At 35.7% G+C, this 18,303-nt stretch overlaps 1 protein-coding gene across 1 annotated transcript in view; it reads right to left on the bottom strand.

Annotated features, from left to right (window-relative positions):
• LOC122809687 (von Willebrand factor A domain-containing protein 5A-like) overlaps window positions 1–18,303 on the bottom strand; it is a 1,458,063-nt gene that overhangs the window by 1,112,587 nt on the left and 327,173 nt on the right. The window contains exon 7 of the mRNA XM_044081363.1: window positions 17,949–18,063. Within this exon, the coding sequence (XP_043937298.1) occupies window positions 17,949–18,063 (115 nt within the window). The remainder of the gene's footprint in view (window positions 1–17,948; window positions 18,064–18,303) is intronic.

The raw sequence follows: 18,303 nt of genomic DNA, 5'->3' as shown, positions 1-18,303 counted from the left end.
ATAGAGGACATTATATTTTGTTCTTCACTGAGAAAGATTTTGGGGGAAAAAGTAGTAGTTTAGTTTTTATGTCTGGGAATGACTTGTGAGTTACAAAGATATGTTTTGGTAGCTGTTAAAGTTTCCTGAGTTATTTTCTCATAGTGTGCCACACTGACAGATGTGCAAATGAGTGCAGGGTCATCATCTGCATACTCTATTGGGGAGGACTGTTGTGTGGATATGTGGAGGGTGTTGGTGAGTACATTAAGGAGGAGGGAACCAAGGATACTGTCTTTTGGTACACTGGTGGTGACTATAAAGTATAATGACAGGGTGGAGTGTCATTTTACTAAATGATGCCTATTATACAGGTAGCTTTTGAACCATAGAAGGTGAGTTGAGAGAGATGTCATGTGTACATTCGAAGTACATGTTTGCTGTGACAAACTGTGTGGAAGGCTTTAGACAAGTCTAGATATAAGGAGGTGACTAGTTTGCTGTTATCTGTAGCTTTATTGACAATATCTATATAGGTTAGAAGTGCAATGTTAGTACTATAGGAAAAATGGAAGCCATATTGTGTAGGGTAGGCTTTCTTCCTGTAGGAGATAGTTTAGCAATTGTTTTTGAATACATTTCTCAAGTGTTTTACAAATGGGGGATAAGACTGCTATAGATCTAAAGTTAGTAATGTCTGTTAAAAGTTTTCCTTTGTGCAGAGGGATAATGTGTGACTTTTTCTAGACAGAGGGAAGTTCTTGCATCCAAATAATTATATCAGACATATAGGGTTTAAAATGCAGAAGAAAATGATCTCATTCAGAATAATTAAGTAAAAGCCATAACAAACATTTATTGGATCTATTAAGTAAACAGTTAATATCAAAATAAATATATTTATTATTATAAAGAATATTGATTAAATTTATAAGTGTGCATGTTGCAATATATTTAGGCAAATCAACCACTGCTAAACAATCTTACTCTATAGATGTGCAAAATGCTATTTCAAGGTATTCATGGAGAACCATTTCTCCATAAAAACTTAGAAAAACATTATCCTTGATTTACTGTACCATAACAGCTTGGGTGGTTTTAATAGGCAATGGAAAAGGGAAAATGGAAGGATTAACATTTTAATAATATTGATTCTACCTATCTCGGAAACTGTATTTGTCTTGGCTGTATCCAACTTAACTGTTATTCTAGCATAAAATTAGTACATGTCTCCTCAGTCATCTTATCATAGTCTTTAGCGTAGTTTATACCCAAAACAATATATTTTTACAAACAGGGAACTAAATTAAAATTATTTGAATCATATACAATTTTTTCTTACATAGCATTAATATTTCAGAGTCCTTATAATTAATCTTACACCTTACCATGTCCTTAGCTGTTATTAAGAAATTTTTGATGAATATCTTCCTCATACATTTTGATCACAATCACAATATCATCAGGCTAAGCAATGTGAGTTAGTAAATTTCCATTAATAGCAACTGAAGTTATCAAACTATGAACTTTAAATAATAATTGATTAATGGTCAACATAAATATTGATGCCAAGAGATAGCATCCCTGTCTTTCCCATGCAGTCAGCTCAGTTGTTTTTCAGAATGTTGCCCATATATTTTCAGAAAAGCATACATTTTATTATACAGGTTTCTGATTATTGTTTTCATATTATCTGATAATTTGCAATAATCTAAGACTTGCCAAATATAAGCTCAATTCAAAAGATCTTTTGACATGCACAATTTCATTAAACCCACTTTATCAACATTGTTTATATTTGCTCTATTATGACTTGAGGGTGATGATTAGTCTACTGTATTGATCTACCAGGTCAAAATTCAAACTAAAACATATCTTACTTTGTATTGAGCTGAAATGTAATGTTCTTTTTCAATGCTCTAGCAATAAAATGATTATCAATAATCCAAATAAGTATAGGTCTATAGGGGTTGGCCCTATAGTGTTTGGGTAACACACCATCCTTTCTATCTTCTTTGATTAGTACTGTCTGAGCTTCACAGATGAAGAAATCCTCCAATCAGGAATGTTTAGGGAACTTACTAAATGCAACAACAAAAAAGTCTGCTAAAATATTTTTAAATTCTGTATGGAAGTCTACAATAAATCCATCTGGTCCTGGTTCTTTATTTTACTTTAATGATAGCTTCTATTGTAATTCCTTACTATTTTATTTTATTAGTACTTCTTGTAGTAACAGACTAAGTAAAAAAGCATACCATCAATTATATGCCTATTCAAACAGTGACACAACACAAAGTTATGATGTTTAATACTAGCATTTCAGATAATAACTCTGAATCCTGAGTATAAAAATTGCTGGATTTCTCCCAAATCAGAAAATGTTCCAACTAAATGGCATTAATGCAATCAGATTACAGATGGTTTTCAAAAAAAAATAGTGTTTTATGGGGGAGGGGACTATGAATCACACACCTTCTTATTTAATATAACTATAGAGAAGGTTGCCATCATTCACAGCATTAGATTTTTTCTTTTCATTTTTGCTTACTTAGAAGAATATTATTTACAAATCATTGATGCTAGCACATTCATTTCTGCAGATAAAAATGATTTCTAAATTGCCTGAATGGAATATGGCTCATTACAATTAATTATTCTTTAAATTATCTTATTTTACAATGCTGCAGTATATAAGCATACCACAAGATACCAATCTCTCACCTACCCTCAGCCATCCTAATCTCTTGGTATAATATTTAATAAGTGATTTATAGCAAGAGGTTGCCTCTGTAAAACAAATTGTGCTACTCTTATAAAAAAAAGTTTATTATTCAACCGAGGCAAATTGTCTTATATTTTGTTCCAATGTTCTTAATATAAAAATGTAAACACATTTTCTTCACTACCAAGCCATCACTCCAATTCTGCCATGATTTCTTTAAGAATTTTTCAAGATTTCATTTATTATTATTTGTCACCTGTATACATAAGTTATTTTTGTTGAGTTGTTCAAAATTTACTATGTGTTCTTTTTAAACCATTATGTGTTACCCCTAATGTTGCTTTGAGCTGTGTTGTTATGTGGGTTATAAATGATTACTAAAACAATTTTTGACAAAAAAGTTCAAATTATTTTTCTCTCAATATTCAGCTGCCACCCCCCCCCCCAAAAAAAAGAAAAGAACATTCTATAATGTCAGTAAAGCATATTAGGGCTTGAAACATAAAGATCTTATGACTACCAGCACTCCATTCTTAAGTGTGAGTTTCTTATGGATAACACTAATGTCATGCACCTGATGTTTCAACTCTTTGATGGTGGGGTTGAAAGCTATGGGAATCTTCTGGTTTTACTGTGCCTAAGAAAATTATTAAGCATCCATTGGTTGATGCAAAGGTTTTCAGTAAAGGAATCCAGAGCCACCCACAATAGAGTCATAACAGGAAATGTAAAGCTCAGTGACAGTGATCCAGTTCTATCTATTTTCACTGAGGTTTTAATTGATTTAAGATTGTTTGCTAGGAATGTGATACTAAGGACTATGTTTCCTAGCCAGTCATATGGTGATTCTTTTAGAAAACTTAGTAATTTTGTTCCAGCTAATAGTTCTATTATAGAAGTTTTTTTCTTAGATCATATGAGCAGGATGTTTATGTTTTATCTGCTAAACATAAAGTTACATTTTTCCAACTTGAAATACAACAAATGTACTGCATTGAAAGAACTATATGAATCACCTTTACTTGAGATTTGTCCAGCTGATAAATAGAGAACCACTGTGGTGATGGATAGGATACTGTATTTGGATTGTATGCTTTTAATGTTGGCTGATTTAGACTCATGATATTTTGATGAAGCATCAAGTGAATTCATTGATTCAAAGAGTTAAAAATGATTTGTTGTTTTTTTATATGAGTGGTTTTTTGTCACATAAACTTTATGAGTTTTTGCTTTTGAACACCCTCTAATACTTGCTATGTATAGACTTCCTAAGATTCATAAAAGTATTAAAGATCCTCCAGTGAGACCCATTGTCTCTAGCCAAGGTTGGCTTACAGAGCCTCTCTCCATTTACATTAAAAAAATGTTACACCCTCCATTTGAAGGATAGTAAGCATTTTGATACAAGTTTATATGATTGACACAAATATTCTAATAAAAATTATGATTTTGTATTTTGTAATGTTGGATGTGAATGACATAGGAGTGAAGAACATTAGATTGTTCTTTTCACGTTATACTAATTATACTAACTGGAAAATGAATTTGATTTGCTGGTTACTTGACCTAATTCTTAAAAGCAATGTATTTATTTTTTAATGACAGGTTCTATTTACAGAAAGTAGGTATAGCAATTGGCACAGTATGTGCTAACAGCTATGCAAATATGGAGTTGGCATATTGGGAATTGAATATGATTTTGACTGGGAATGTTTTTATAGGTTATAGTAAATATTTTGGGTGATTTGTGGATGATGTTTTTCTTTTATAGATCTTTAGTGATGTTATATGATTTTCTTGATTATTTGACTGGGACTACTTTGTTTTGGAAATTTATTGCTAAATACTCAGATAAGTCCAATGAATTTTTGGATATTTCATTATTAGGGATGAAACTGGAAAGATTTATATGACTGTATAAAACAGACTGCAAGAAGAAAAATACTTTACAAAGGATCAGCATGTATCCTCAGTATATTTATAATAATGTCCTCAAATATCAATTTATTAGAGCTGTGAGGCTTAATAATGATGATACAACCCTTTCTATGGGTTTTAATGATATGAAAAATAATTGTTTGGATAGGGGCTATTTGACTGAAGAGATTGAAAATGTTATTAAGAATGTTTTGTTACAAAGACATACTTATGTGAAGCCTTATTTTTCAGAATTTGGTTCTTTGACTAAACATGAGTTTAGTATGAATAAAAACAGAGCCAGTGTTGTCCTAACATATTCCAGTGATGTTGATTTAGTCTGTGATATTGTTAAGAAAAATTGGCCTATTTTAATGGTTGATGTTGGTTTGAAGAATAAACTGAGTGATTGACCTAAGTTTTCTTTTATGAATGGTTTATCTCTTAAACACCAGTTAAGTTATAATCATCATTTACTTTCTCATCCTTCTTCTAAAATGGTGGGTAGTTTTCCTTGTAGTTCATGTAATACCTGTAAATATGTTCAGTCAACATCTGTTTTTATATATCCTGATACTGGGAAGTCATATAGGTTTAATTTTAATTTTTATGCTGATTTATAGAGGTATGAATTTAGTGTATTTAGCTCAATGCACTTACTAGTCTTGCTTTTATGTTGGTAAAGTTAATTGTTCTTTAAAAGAACACATTTTAGAACCTTTATAAGATATTAAGAAAAGGAAGGCATCTAATGCACTAGCTAAACAAATGTGTACTATGGGTAAAGGAGATTCCTATATGTTCTTTGTTTTACAGTTTTTGAATGTTAATTTGAGAGGGGTGATGTTTCTAAAATAAAATAAAAAAAAAAAAAAAAACAAAAAAAAACAAATGTATAGAGGTAAAATGGATTTCAGAATTACAGGTAGATAGAGATTAAGGGTTAAATGACACTGTACCTTTAAGACCTATCCTTAAATCATGTGCTTTGTGTTATTAATTAAGTATTTCAATGTGTTGTTTCATTCTTGTTTTACATGGTCTGATGAAGTGCCTATTGTGTGTGAAAGTGCTTGTTGTATATTAAAACTTATTGTTTTTTACTATTTCTGGTCTTGTTAGCTGGTCTTCTTTGTTTTATATATTTTCTGTTGAGTTATTGGTATGACCAGCTTTTATCCGTTTTGGATATCCTATATATTTTTACTTTGTACCAATGGAAAAAGACTCTTAAAGGGCTATGAGCAATGTACATGGAGGTTAGACAATCAGTTGAGAGCAACACTATGAGCAGGCTTCCCAGAAAAAGATAATTAAAAAAAGAATAGTATTAAGCGAGTTTCATATACTAATACAAGTGACCAAGATAATGACAATATTTTATTTTTTATTTTACTTTTGTTTACTGGGTTTGTCCGGTTGGTTTATTCAAATTCCAGCAATGCTGGTACATTTCTTCATAGTCTTGTGCTTTAGCCTGTGGTGGCATTGTAATAATGAGAGTATTGTGAATTCTGTTCCAGGATTTGTGCTTCAGTACATTTTATAGCTTTATCTATCTGCTTAAAGTTGCATTCCAGTAGTCTGGTGCCTTAGCCTGTGGTGACATTGCAATAGTGGCAATATTGTGAATTCTGCTTCAGGATTTGTGTTTCAGTACCTTTTATAGGTGTATATATCTGATTAAAGTTGCATTCCAGTGCCTGTTTACCTTTCTATTGTTCTTCCCATTCTTTGAGTCTGCCCCATCCCCCACTGCGACACTAAGAAATTCTTACCATAGGACTTGAGCTTCAGTATCAGCTTTATTTGACTGGATGCCTCCAATAGCAAGTCTGCTGCATTTAACATAGAGCTACATCCACCCATGCTCTTTTGTTCCCATGCTCTTTTGTTCAAGGCTGCGAGAGGTATAGAAAACCCCAAAGTGTGAAATATAAGCTTTTCATCAAAAGGGAATAAAAAAAAGCTGTTTTTTAAATTCTGTTTAAATATTTCATGTTACGCTTATAATGACCTGTGTAGTGATACTTTTTGGTACTTCTTTGCTTTTTGCTCATGTTTAGCCAAAAAAGTTATCTGTTTGCATTTTTTTAGTTTATTCTGGGACCTTAGTCTTGTTTAGTCACTTGCAGTTGTGGAAAGATTGTGTATTACTGCAAGATTTTAGCACTGTTTACACAATGTCTTCTTAACAGTAAATATCATACATTGTGGCATTTCTACATTTCTGAGGGGAAATAAGAAAACAAGTTGAAATGAGCTAAACTAATATGGACAGGGCCTAGTGTGATGGCTAAGACCTAATAGGCCTAGCATTTTATATATATATATATATATATATATATATATATATATATATACACACACACACACACACACACACACACACACACACACACACACACACACACACACATATATAAAACCTTCTAAAAATAATTTCATTAGCATTTATTTTATATCTTTTTCCAGTACATATATTACTTTTGTTTAAACTTGAGTGGGAGTAGAGGAAGAATTAAGCTACTTCTAGCCCTGTGATTATTTGTAGAACCCTGAAATGTGCTGTTTTGCAATTGGCCAGTGGATTTATTTGATTTTTATTTTATTTTTATTTAGTTTGTAGTTCTCTGCTGTTATGCCTATGTTTGTGTGGCCTTATACTCATTTGTTTAGAGCTGCTCAATGCTAAGCAACAATACTACTGATTGCTTTTTACCACATTTAACTAACTACAAGCCTAGAAACTCCTAGGATATGCAAAATCAGCTTTAGGTACCAGTGAGGCCTGCAGTTGCTGGAGCCTCCTCGTCATTTGGGGCCTCAGCCACAGCAAGTTATCTTATTTTGATATTTTGATATATGTCTGTCAAACTAACAAAAAGTAGTACAGCAATCTGGTGTATTTAGTAAACCGGCTGGGTAATAATAACTTTTTGGATGAAAAATCCTAAGGATTGGTACAACTCCTTGTGCTTTAAAATTCAAGATCATTCTAATCATAGTAACAGTGTTTTCTCAAGTAGCAAACTTCATAATTTCATTAATGTTTTATCACTGACATAGTTTCCTTGACATAGTTATATCCAGCTTTAGGCACCAATGATAGCTGTGGCTGCAGAGGCTCTCCCCAGTCATCCTAGACTTTATGGGGGCCGTGCAAAAGCTGCTGCTGTTTGCAGGATAATGAAGAGAAAAAAATCATTTTCAGATTATCTGCTGTCCCCTAAACAAGGCTGTGCTGTGGCCTTGTTGGGATAAAGTCATTAGTCACTGAATCAATATAGTAAGCACTAGAGACTGGCAACACAGAGTGACTGACCTCAGTACTTACTTGAGATTAGATTTTAAGAAGAGCAGATTCTCCCAAACTTTAGGGATGATTTTCTATTTGAAGGAGTTTCATAAATACTAACAGGACACCACATACTATAACTCTCAAATTATTTGTTTAAAAATTTTGGGTAAAGTCAACAATAATGACAGAATAAAGGGTCAAGAGCAGAAACACTTTTTTAAATATTGCATTAATTCATTTAAAAAGTTAATAGAATAGTACATTTACATTAATATGTATTTTTTTAACAATAGGAAAAAAAATAAACTAATGTCTGGCATTATTGATTGTCTGCAACCCTGAATGATTTACCAACAAATCATTTTTTTTTACTAGGGACAGGGCAAACATATGAGGCAGAAATTGGGGGAATATTCTGTGAAGTCAAAGGGAGTGACAGGTATGCATTCCTCTTGGCAAATGCTTAGCAACAGTAACTGATCTGGTGTGGTAGTACTAATGTCACACAATGTACTGCTTTTTGCTGAAATCAGAGTAAATGTAGCATTGCTTTGGCTTATGATTGCATGTGTGTGTGTGTGTGTGTGTGTGTGTGTGTGTGTGTGTATGTGTGCTGAGGGGGGGAGCTGGGGAGCCAGTATAACTGTAACAAGTTGGCCATAATGTCTTTCACTTAACATCATAAACATAAACCTTGCACATGACAGGTGGCTATTTTTGATGGTTCTGCAGGAAGAGGAGGTATATGAGAGCAACTGCTGACTGTGGCATGGTGAGTAGAATGGCCATTTCACAGTGCTTTGTTTTGGTTGACTTCTTGGCTATGGTTTTTGCTATCTAGAATGTGCATGCCCACCTTGTCTCTGTGTGCATTTTTCCATGCACTCTGGTTTCCTCCAGCATCTCAAAGTAATGAAGTACTTTCACTGAAGGTGGAAATGCAGTATGTGTGTGTGTGTACTTTTAAAAACAATCACCATTTTTTTTTTATCTGCGCACAACCAAAAATGCTGGGCACTTACATAAATCTTCTGGTTAGCAGTAAAAAATGCAGTTAACAAGTAATTATATTTTAGGATCATAGGATCACAAGAGATTACTAGGCTATCAACTCGGAGGTTATTTTAAGCCTAGCCATTTCAACCCAATGTAATACCATAGAAGTATTAGTCAATACCCTGGATTGCATTTAGTGATGACTGCCCTTTTCCAGGAGGGTTGTGAGCACTATCTCTTGTAAGAATTTATGGTGCCCCATCCACTCATCCAAGTTCCTCTTGAATAGTATCATAGAGGTGATATGTTTCACATGAATTGGTAGCCTGTTCCAAAGATGTGGCATTTGCTGGGAGATAAACCTGTCCCTCAAGCATATCCTATTTAAGTTGCAGGCCATATTTAAGTCCCTGGAATGGGGAGCCCTATACCCATTTGATTTGCGGATATACAGTTAGTTCATTAGGTTTGGTTCTTGGGTTGCTCTGTAGGCCAGGCATAAGTCTCCCCTAAGAAATCTATATGATATGGAGTATAATGGCAGGGACTTTAGTCGGTCCGTGTAAGGCACATACTGGAGGCCCTTGATTTTCCTTGTTAGAAACCTCTGAGGTCTCTCTAATTGCTGCAGGTGTTTAGTACGGTACATACCAAATGGGGCATTATACTCAATTATGGGCCAGAAAAGTGCCAAGTATAGGGGATTATAACCTCTTTTGCTCTCAAGGTGATGCCTTTACTAATGAAGTGAGCTTTCCTTACAATGGTTCACGTGGTGGTGAAAGTTAAGGTCACGGTCAACCTGTGATCCCAGGTCCCTTACTACTTCATGGGTATTTAGGGTATTGTTGTGGATTTGATAGTGTGAAGGGACATTGTTTGTGGCAAACAGAATGATGATGCATTTCTTTGCATTCAGTTTGAGACCGTGACTAAAGCACCAGTCATTGGTCTGTGTGAGATTCTCCTGGAATATACTGACATCATTTGGGGATTCAATGATTGCACCTAATTTGCAGTCATCTGCAAACTTGGTCAGCCACAACCCTTTAGATTTGACCTGAACTTTTGAGAAGTATATACCAAACAGTAGGGGGCCCAACACTACCCCTGTGGTACCCTGCTGGTAACAGGTCAGCTGGTAGATATGGAGTCACTGACTTTGATAGTGTGTGTCTAGTTTGAGAGCCAGTTAGCAGCCCATCTTACAACGAAGGGGTTTGCATTCAGTATGCTAAGTTTATTATTAATGCCTGAATGTGGGATTGTGTTGAAAGCCTTTGCCAAGTCAAGGTATGCTGTGTGCACAGATTTGCCCTCATCAATGGCCTTGGTCACACTTTCAAAGAAATCCACCAGAATTAACAGGCAGGATCTGCCCTTCACAAAGCTGAATTGGGTAGGATCCAGGGTTTGGAGGTCATCTATGTCTTTATTTATGAGGTCCATAATGATAAGTTCCATGGCCTTACAGATGAGACTGGTCAGGTGTATGGATCTTTAATTCCCCAGATCTGTTGCTAGGTAACCTTTGTGGAGGGGAATAACTGTTAGATGTTCTCTATTCTGTAGGAACAAAGCCTGTGGTTAGGCTATGATTGAAAACAGTAATTAGTGGTGATGCTAGTTCATGTTTTAGCCTGTTTAGAAGACAGCCAAATATGTCATCTGGTCCCATAGAGGTCATGTTATTTTCACTTGGACAGGGCTTTGAGGACCTGCTCTTCAGATATGTAAGGTAGGAGCAAGTTTCAGGGAGGGTTTTGTTGTAAGTTAGGAGGGGATAAGGGAGTGAAATTTTCACCAAACCTATCTACTTGCTATCTGGTATAAAATACATCACAAAACATTCGGCCCTTTAGAGCTTCGAGATGTCTGATGGCCCCACACCCAAGACTGTATAAATGTATTTTGAATCAAACTTAGTGGTGGTGTCAGGCCTCAACTGTTGCACCCATTCTAAAGTCAGCACTCATCTGAGACACGTACAGAAGATTACTGTACATTGTATGTGGGGCTAAGGATAGTGTGATCATTACTTCTTTAATTTTCCTCACAATCAAACATCAGAGGTTTTCATAGGAGGTCATCAAAGCATGTGCTGGGGCTGACACAGTGTAGTTAATGCTTCTTTTACTTTTCAAAAGTGAGCAAAGAAGGCTACTATACCCTGCATAGGGACATTATATTGTCTAGGAGCAGCAAGTTGGAATACATTACTCTGATCATTATTTTTTTACTTTCCTCACAATAGACATCAGGCAAGTATGCTGCCTTTGTGGGCAGGGGTGAGCAGTGTGAAATTATCAAGGCACTATGTATATGTATGACAGCAGTCACCTTTGGCCCTCTGAATCTCTGCTTTTATCCCCATCTTAATACCACTGAGATGTGCAGATAGTGACTGGTGTCTTTTTTTGGATGGGGTAGGAGCCAGGTAGTATTCCCAGATAAGATTTAAGTATCCTCTCAAGCATTTTTCTTGTTAGTTTATTGTGAGCTACTATTTTGTCAGCTTTGAATATTAAGCCTTGGGCACTATCAGTGTCTTCCCAAAAGAAGGAAAAAAAAATATTGAAATTCTTTTCTTACACATGATTTTTGTTCAGGGCTCCACAGATCAAAAGGTCACAAAAATGCTCTAAAATGCATCTCAGAGCATCTATAACCAAATGGCTTTGGGAGGGGGAGTGGCTTAATTAACTTATTCCCTACACAATTAGTACTGTGCTTTTATGACCAGGTAAGGTGTTGAGAGAATGGAAGGAAAAGTAAACTAAGAAGGCAATGGTAATTAATCACAATTTTTGATCAAGCCATCACTGAATGAAAAAGTATGCATAATTTACATTTATATATATATATATATGTTTATATATATATATATATATATATATATATATATATATATATATATGTATATATATATATATATATGTATATATATATATATATGTATGTATATATATATATATATATATATATATATATACACATACATAAAATACACTTCAGACCATAAGCTGAAGAGTAAAGCAAACTGAAAAAAGGTAGAAAATCCTAATTTCCATGGTGTGGGGAGCCCATAACAGATACAGAAGAAGGGTATCACTGAAGGATATGTGCAGGGGGTGCCAAGGAGCCCTTTGCCTAGGGCACCATTTCACCTTAGTCCAGCCCTGTACACAGGGTTATTGTAACATGGCAACTAAATGCCAGTAACTGCTCAATGTTGCTCTGTGAAGTGGGCAGTGTAGTGTGATACACAAATTGTAACAGCATTGTTACTACATTCTGTATGTGCATACTACCCTTAAAACTCTGCTGCATAAAGTAAAATATTACTTAAAAGGAGTGGTAATGAACAGTGATACTTAGACTGAATGTGTGTCTGGGGACCCCAAAATGTTAACAGTGGCCCTGAATATATGTACTATTGCATTTCTTATTGTGTTACTGAAATAGCTCTGCACTTATTTATACAATTTATTGTGATCTGAGTCAGAACTGCTATGCTTTAAACTCTACTAAGGTTAGAGGAAGAGCTAAGCCATTTATACACCTTTACTTGTAGAACAAAATGTTGCCTGTATGAGCATCAGTCTCATGAAATAGAGGAGTCCAACTTCTGCTCCATCTCTGCTCAGCTTGTAGACAAGTGGGCTTACAGGTAAGCCATCCTTGTAATCGGTTGAGTAGCTATTGGTCAGTTAGCTCATCTGAATTTTTTATGTATTGTTCTCTACTATTATATGTTGCCTGTGTTTGCAAGGCATCATTCATCGCATAGCCTTTTTAACCATGCACTGTATAGATGAAGGCACTTAGAACCATAACTTTCTCTATATAACCTACTCCAGAAATTCTGAGTCTACTTAATAGTCAGTATGGAATCCCTACGTATTAAACCAAACAACATTCATTTAGAAGACTTCAACTATCCCACCATCAAGTGGGAAAATTATACATCTGCAAACATTTATGTCCAGAGATTTCTTGACGTCATAAATACAAATTTCATTGACCAGTAAGTCTACATCACAAACAAGGAAGGTAAAATCCTGGACATGATCTCTTTCCAATATAGGACAGCTCTCCTCCCTACCTACTGTAACCTCCTCTCTGGCCAGATTGGACCACAAGACAGTCACATTCACCTTAAAACTGAAGCAAGAAGCATCCTCCAATACCTCTGTATTCAAATACTATGCAAAAGCTAATCTATTAAAACTGAGTGGTCACCAGACTAAATTCAAAATCCCTTTCCATGCTGATGATCTCACTGCATCATCATTTACTGCCAAATTAAATTAACATGCAAACAGTTGCACAGATGCATATGTCACCCTCAGAAAAAATACAACACAAAATTCTAAAATAAATCCCTGTGATGGAGCCCTAGTATAAACAGGCTCTATAATAAAAGAAAAACTTCATTGCACACAAATTAAATTAAACTCTGAAGAAGCCAAAAATACCCTTGCTAAATTAAATAAGGGACGCAGAATCCTGATCAAATCAAACAAAGCAATATAAGAGTGGAAAAAAGCCACCCAGGTGAAAGATAACCATAAAGCATTCTTTAACTACATTGTTAATCTCAGAAACAATGCCCAGCACTGTGCAGAGTTACCAGTAAATAACACTTACACAGATCCATACTATTTTAATAAGATATTCCTAGACACACTCAACAACCTTGCCCTTCCTTGTACTAAAAGAGTAAAATCAAACCATGCTCCCTGGCTAACAAAGGCCACTAAACAACTCCTACAAAATAGGGACAAGGCCTGGAAAGAATGGCATAAAAACAAAAATGAATGTGACCTACTTAGATACAAACAGTTATGAAACAAAGCTAAAATGCTAGTATGTACTGACAAGAGAAAATATTTCTCTAACCAACCAAGTAACCATAGAAACAACCCAAAACAATTCTTCAAAAGCATCACTAATCTCCTTACCCCTGGCACCAAACAAAACCAGAAAAAAAATGCCATCACAAATAGACTATGCTCAACTCACATTTTATAAATAGCATACACAAATTAATAACAGACTCCTCTCCCTCTACCCTCACATTATCAAATTCATTTCCCCTTTTCCTCTACCCCACAAAAGCAGTCCTCACTTAGAAAGATCCTCTCCCCCTCATAAACAATTCTTCTACCCTTCACCAAAGCAATATTACAGCATCTAGCCTCTTCTCACTACAAACAAAACCAGACTCCTCTGAAAATTAAAACCATGCTCTTTCACCTCTGACCTCCCACCAGAATACTTAAAACTCGCTGCTGAGGCCATAGCATACCCTGTTACAATTCTTATCAACCTCTCAGTTACAAAAGTCCTATGCCCCCAACCTTTGGAAAAAAATCCATCATTACCCCACTTCATAAAGGAGGTAACTCCAATGAACCCTCTAACTATCGACCAATCTCTATCCTCTCCCCACTGTCCAAACACCTCAAAAAGGGCATCCATAAACAATTACTTCACCATCTCACGCACAACCTATTCATCCCCTCCCAACATGGCTTTCTCTCCTCACACAGCACAAGCACTGCACTTACCTCCTTCATGGATATTGTACAGAGATCCATCAACTCAGGTAATATTAGTTCTGTCAAAGGCTTTCGATACAGTTTCACACAAAAAACTTCTACAACACCTTTCTAATATTGGCTGCAACCTACCCACCCACCCACCAGTGGTTTAATAGCTAACTCACTAACAGGCAACAATGCGTAAAATGCCCTATCAGAATCCCAAACCAATCAAACTGGAGTACCACAAGGGTCCATAAATGGACCTTTACTCATTAACATAGTTACCAACAACCTTTACACTGCTTCTTCTCTTTGCTCTATTATCCAGTATGCAGATGATACTACCATCATCTCCTCCTCAAATAACCTACAACACCTCCAACAAATAACCCAAGATACCTTCACCACAATTGAAGCCTGGTTAACCAAATCACAACTACTCCTTAATGCCAAAAAAAAAAATAAAAAGCTTCTACTCTTCACAGCAAAATCCCTCTCACCTGACTCTCACCTTCATATCTTGTCCCAAAGCAAAACAGAAATTGAAATCATATCCCATGCTAAACTATTACGTATTGCCATTGACAATAAACTTACATTTGAGCACCATATTGGTAATGCCATTAAAAAAAAACACTGCAAATTAAGAGCACTATACAGACATAAACATTTCATGGACAGCACCACCAAAAAAGCTCTCGGCAACACTTACTTGCTTCCCTCCATATTATGCGGTGGCCCCATTTTTACTAACCTGCACTCATCTGTACAAAATAAGCTCCAGTCCTGCTACCATAAAATCATCAAATTTGTCACAGGCAGCTCATATTGCTCCCATCACTGCCAAACCTTAAAATAATTAAACTGACTGAAATTTCCACATCACCTTAACCTCATTCAACTGTCCATAGCACATAAAATGTTTTACTATCCAAACAACTGCCCTGCCCTTAAGAACATTTTAATACCCTATAGTCCCACCAGAACTCTTCGCTCTGCATATAAACAACTCATAACTGTTCATGTACCAAACAAAAGAGCCTGACAGTGCCTTTACTCTTACACTGTTGCTAAACTATGGAACGCACTTCCAACCAGCATAAACACCATTAGCTGCTTCAACAAATTTAAACTCACCCCAAATAATTACCTACTAAATACTAAACTCTGCCCCTGCATCTATCCAAATAGATAAACATCTAGTCTCCTTGAGCCTTCCTCTAGATTACCCCAATCTTTACACATCAAAACCAGCAGGAAACTCTTTTTGATCTGTAAATTATTTTAAACAACTCTGTTCTTACTATAAATCTCACTAACCTTAACTATCATTCTAATCTCTCACCCTTTTAAAACTACCCCATGAGTGATTTTTCTTTCCTTTAATTAATTCTTTCAACCTAACACTACCCCATGTAGTGATATTTTCCTTTCTTAACCTTCCACCTATTTCAATATTTACAAAAAAAAAGTGTGTGTGTGTGTGTGTGTGTGTGTGTGTGTGTGTGTGTGTGTGTGTGTGTGTGTGTGTATATATATATATATATATATATATATATATATATATATATATATCTTGTAAATTGCTCAGCCAATCTACTAGCAGACAAATTCAGCTCTGACTTCATCCCTCCTCCAATATTCTCAGATCAAATACTCACATCTCCCATCCCTCCGCAAATCTCCCAAGAACAAGTTCTCAATACACTATCTAAGGTCAAAAACACTATTTATGGGGCCAGACAGCATACCTGATGCCCATGGCTACTCTAAAATATTAAGTGTCAGATGCCTTGGAAAGGCTATTCAAAATTAGCCTCATAACAGGTTTTGTGCCAGATGAATGGAGGACAGTGGCAGTCATTCCCTTGCACAAAGGTGGGGCTACAAATAATCTAATTGATGACCAATAAGCCTGACCAGCCTCATCTGTAAGGTTATGAAAATGATCATTAATGAACTAATAAACAAGGATGTAGGTGACCTACAGGCTCTCAGCCCAATCAGTTTTGGATTCATCAAGGACAGGCTGACTTCTTTGAAAAAGTCACTGAACCAGTAGATGAGGGCATATTGGTGCACACTGCCTAAGTGGCCCTTACAAAGGTGTTTGCCACCATCTCTCACTCAGGCATCATAGATAAACCAGCAGAAGGACTGTCAATGTGGAAGCTGCTTTTGTATTTAGTTGTGTTCCAAGTATTAACCCCTTTGTAATTCACTGGATATCAAAATGTTTCAGAGAAAGTAAGGGGGGGGGGGCTCTACCTTCTCCAAAAGACTGTCACTAGTGGAGTCCTCAGGGTTCAGTCCTTGGGCCACTCCTCTTAAGAATTTACTTCTCGGAGGTCAAAACTAATGTTAAGGGATTGTGGTTGGGAAGGTCTACAGATGACTACAAACTGGGTGTCATCATAAACTCCCCAGAAGACACCATGATTCTACATTAAAACCTGTCCCAAACAAATAGCTGAAGCCAAAACCATGGACTGAAACTGAATGGCAAAGTTATGTCATTTGGCAAGCATGGCTCTATTTGTATTTATCAGGTTATAACACCCCACCCCTCGAAAACTGATTGTATAGTTAGACATCTGGGAAGATGTGCTTGATTAATTGTTGTAAGCAAGTCCTTTTTCTTTGCACAGCTTATATAGAAGGGTATGGTACCCAGATCAAGCAATATAATTGCTCCTCTGTTCTCTGCTATCAAAAGGACAATCACTGAGTATAATGAACCTTTCACTACGTACCTATCCTAACGCATCACAGCTGGAATGTCTGCAATGCTTCCTCACTAAAAAAATCAAGGGCCTAAATCATAAAAAATACTTTGGAAGCTTCCCTGCTAATGCAGTTGGTTTTCATCAGCCACAACTATTTAATACAAACTAAATAATGACAGACTTTCACAAAATACTGAGCTTCCATGGTCTTCTAACTGGTATATGTTTTAAACAGCATCACAACATGTCTTTACACAGGGTGTAATGCTCTATACATGTCAAAAAAAAAATCAAAACACTATAATGTAGTATAACTGCAGCCTCCAAAATATAATGTTTTGCAGAAAGCAGGCCCTACCCTGTACCTCCACCATCCTCTGTTATTTTATTATTGTTACTTCAAGACTGCATAACCTCGAAGAGAAGGAAGTATTTGGCTTTGCCAGAAAAACAAATATTTCTTTCACTGCGTGGTTGTTCAACCTCTGAGTTTAAATAAATGGGTAATGGATCATGCAGGGGCACTTGACACCCCACAGATACATTAACATAGCTCTGCTGAGGGACTCTCCTTTGTCACTTTTGATGCACATGCTCATCAGAACTTCTGATACATACATATAGAGTCATTGATCTGCTTCAAGTTAACTGTTCTTCAGCATGTCATGCAAACTTCTAAAAGAAATACCTACTGTGCATGAATTGTGTATTGCATTATAAGTCATGTGAACACAAACAAGATGGTGAGGTTTTACCTTGTGGGGATGATGCATTTCCTTTCTCCACCAGACCATAGGTTAAGCATGGGTTCAGGTAATAAATCAGAATTTCAACATCTCTGTCAAACTTGTGTCCATCCTTTAGTCTTGTCTAAGAAAGAATTAGACAAACATGAACATGTCAAAAGAAATGTAAAGCAACCTGACATGAAATTACAAAATAAAATGAATAAAAAAAAGTTGTCAAGTGCAGGTGAAATACAGCACTTATTAACAAAAACAAAACACAGAATAAATCTGTGAACTTTTTCTTTGGAAAATGATGTCTAGTTAAGTTAGTTAGCTATATTTATTTACCAGGACAGAGCACTTTGAGCACAAAAGACCCATT

Source organism: Protopterus annectens, chromosome 8.part0 (assembly GCF_019279795.1).
Source record: "Protopterus annectens isolate FY-2018-M chromosome 8.part0, PAN1.0, whole genome shotgun sequence".
NCBI classification, from domain to species: domain Eukaryota; kingdom Metazoa; phylum Chordata; order Ceratodontiformes; family Protopteridae; genus Protopterus; species Protopterus annectens.
The sequence above is the reverse complement of the archived record's forward strand: the minus strand, read 5'-3'. Positions and strand labels throughout refer to the sequence as shown.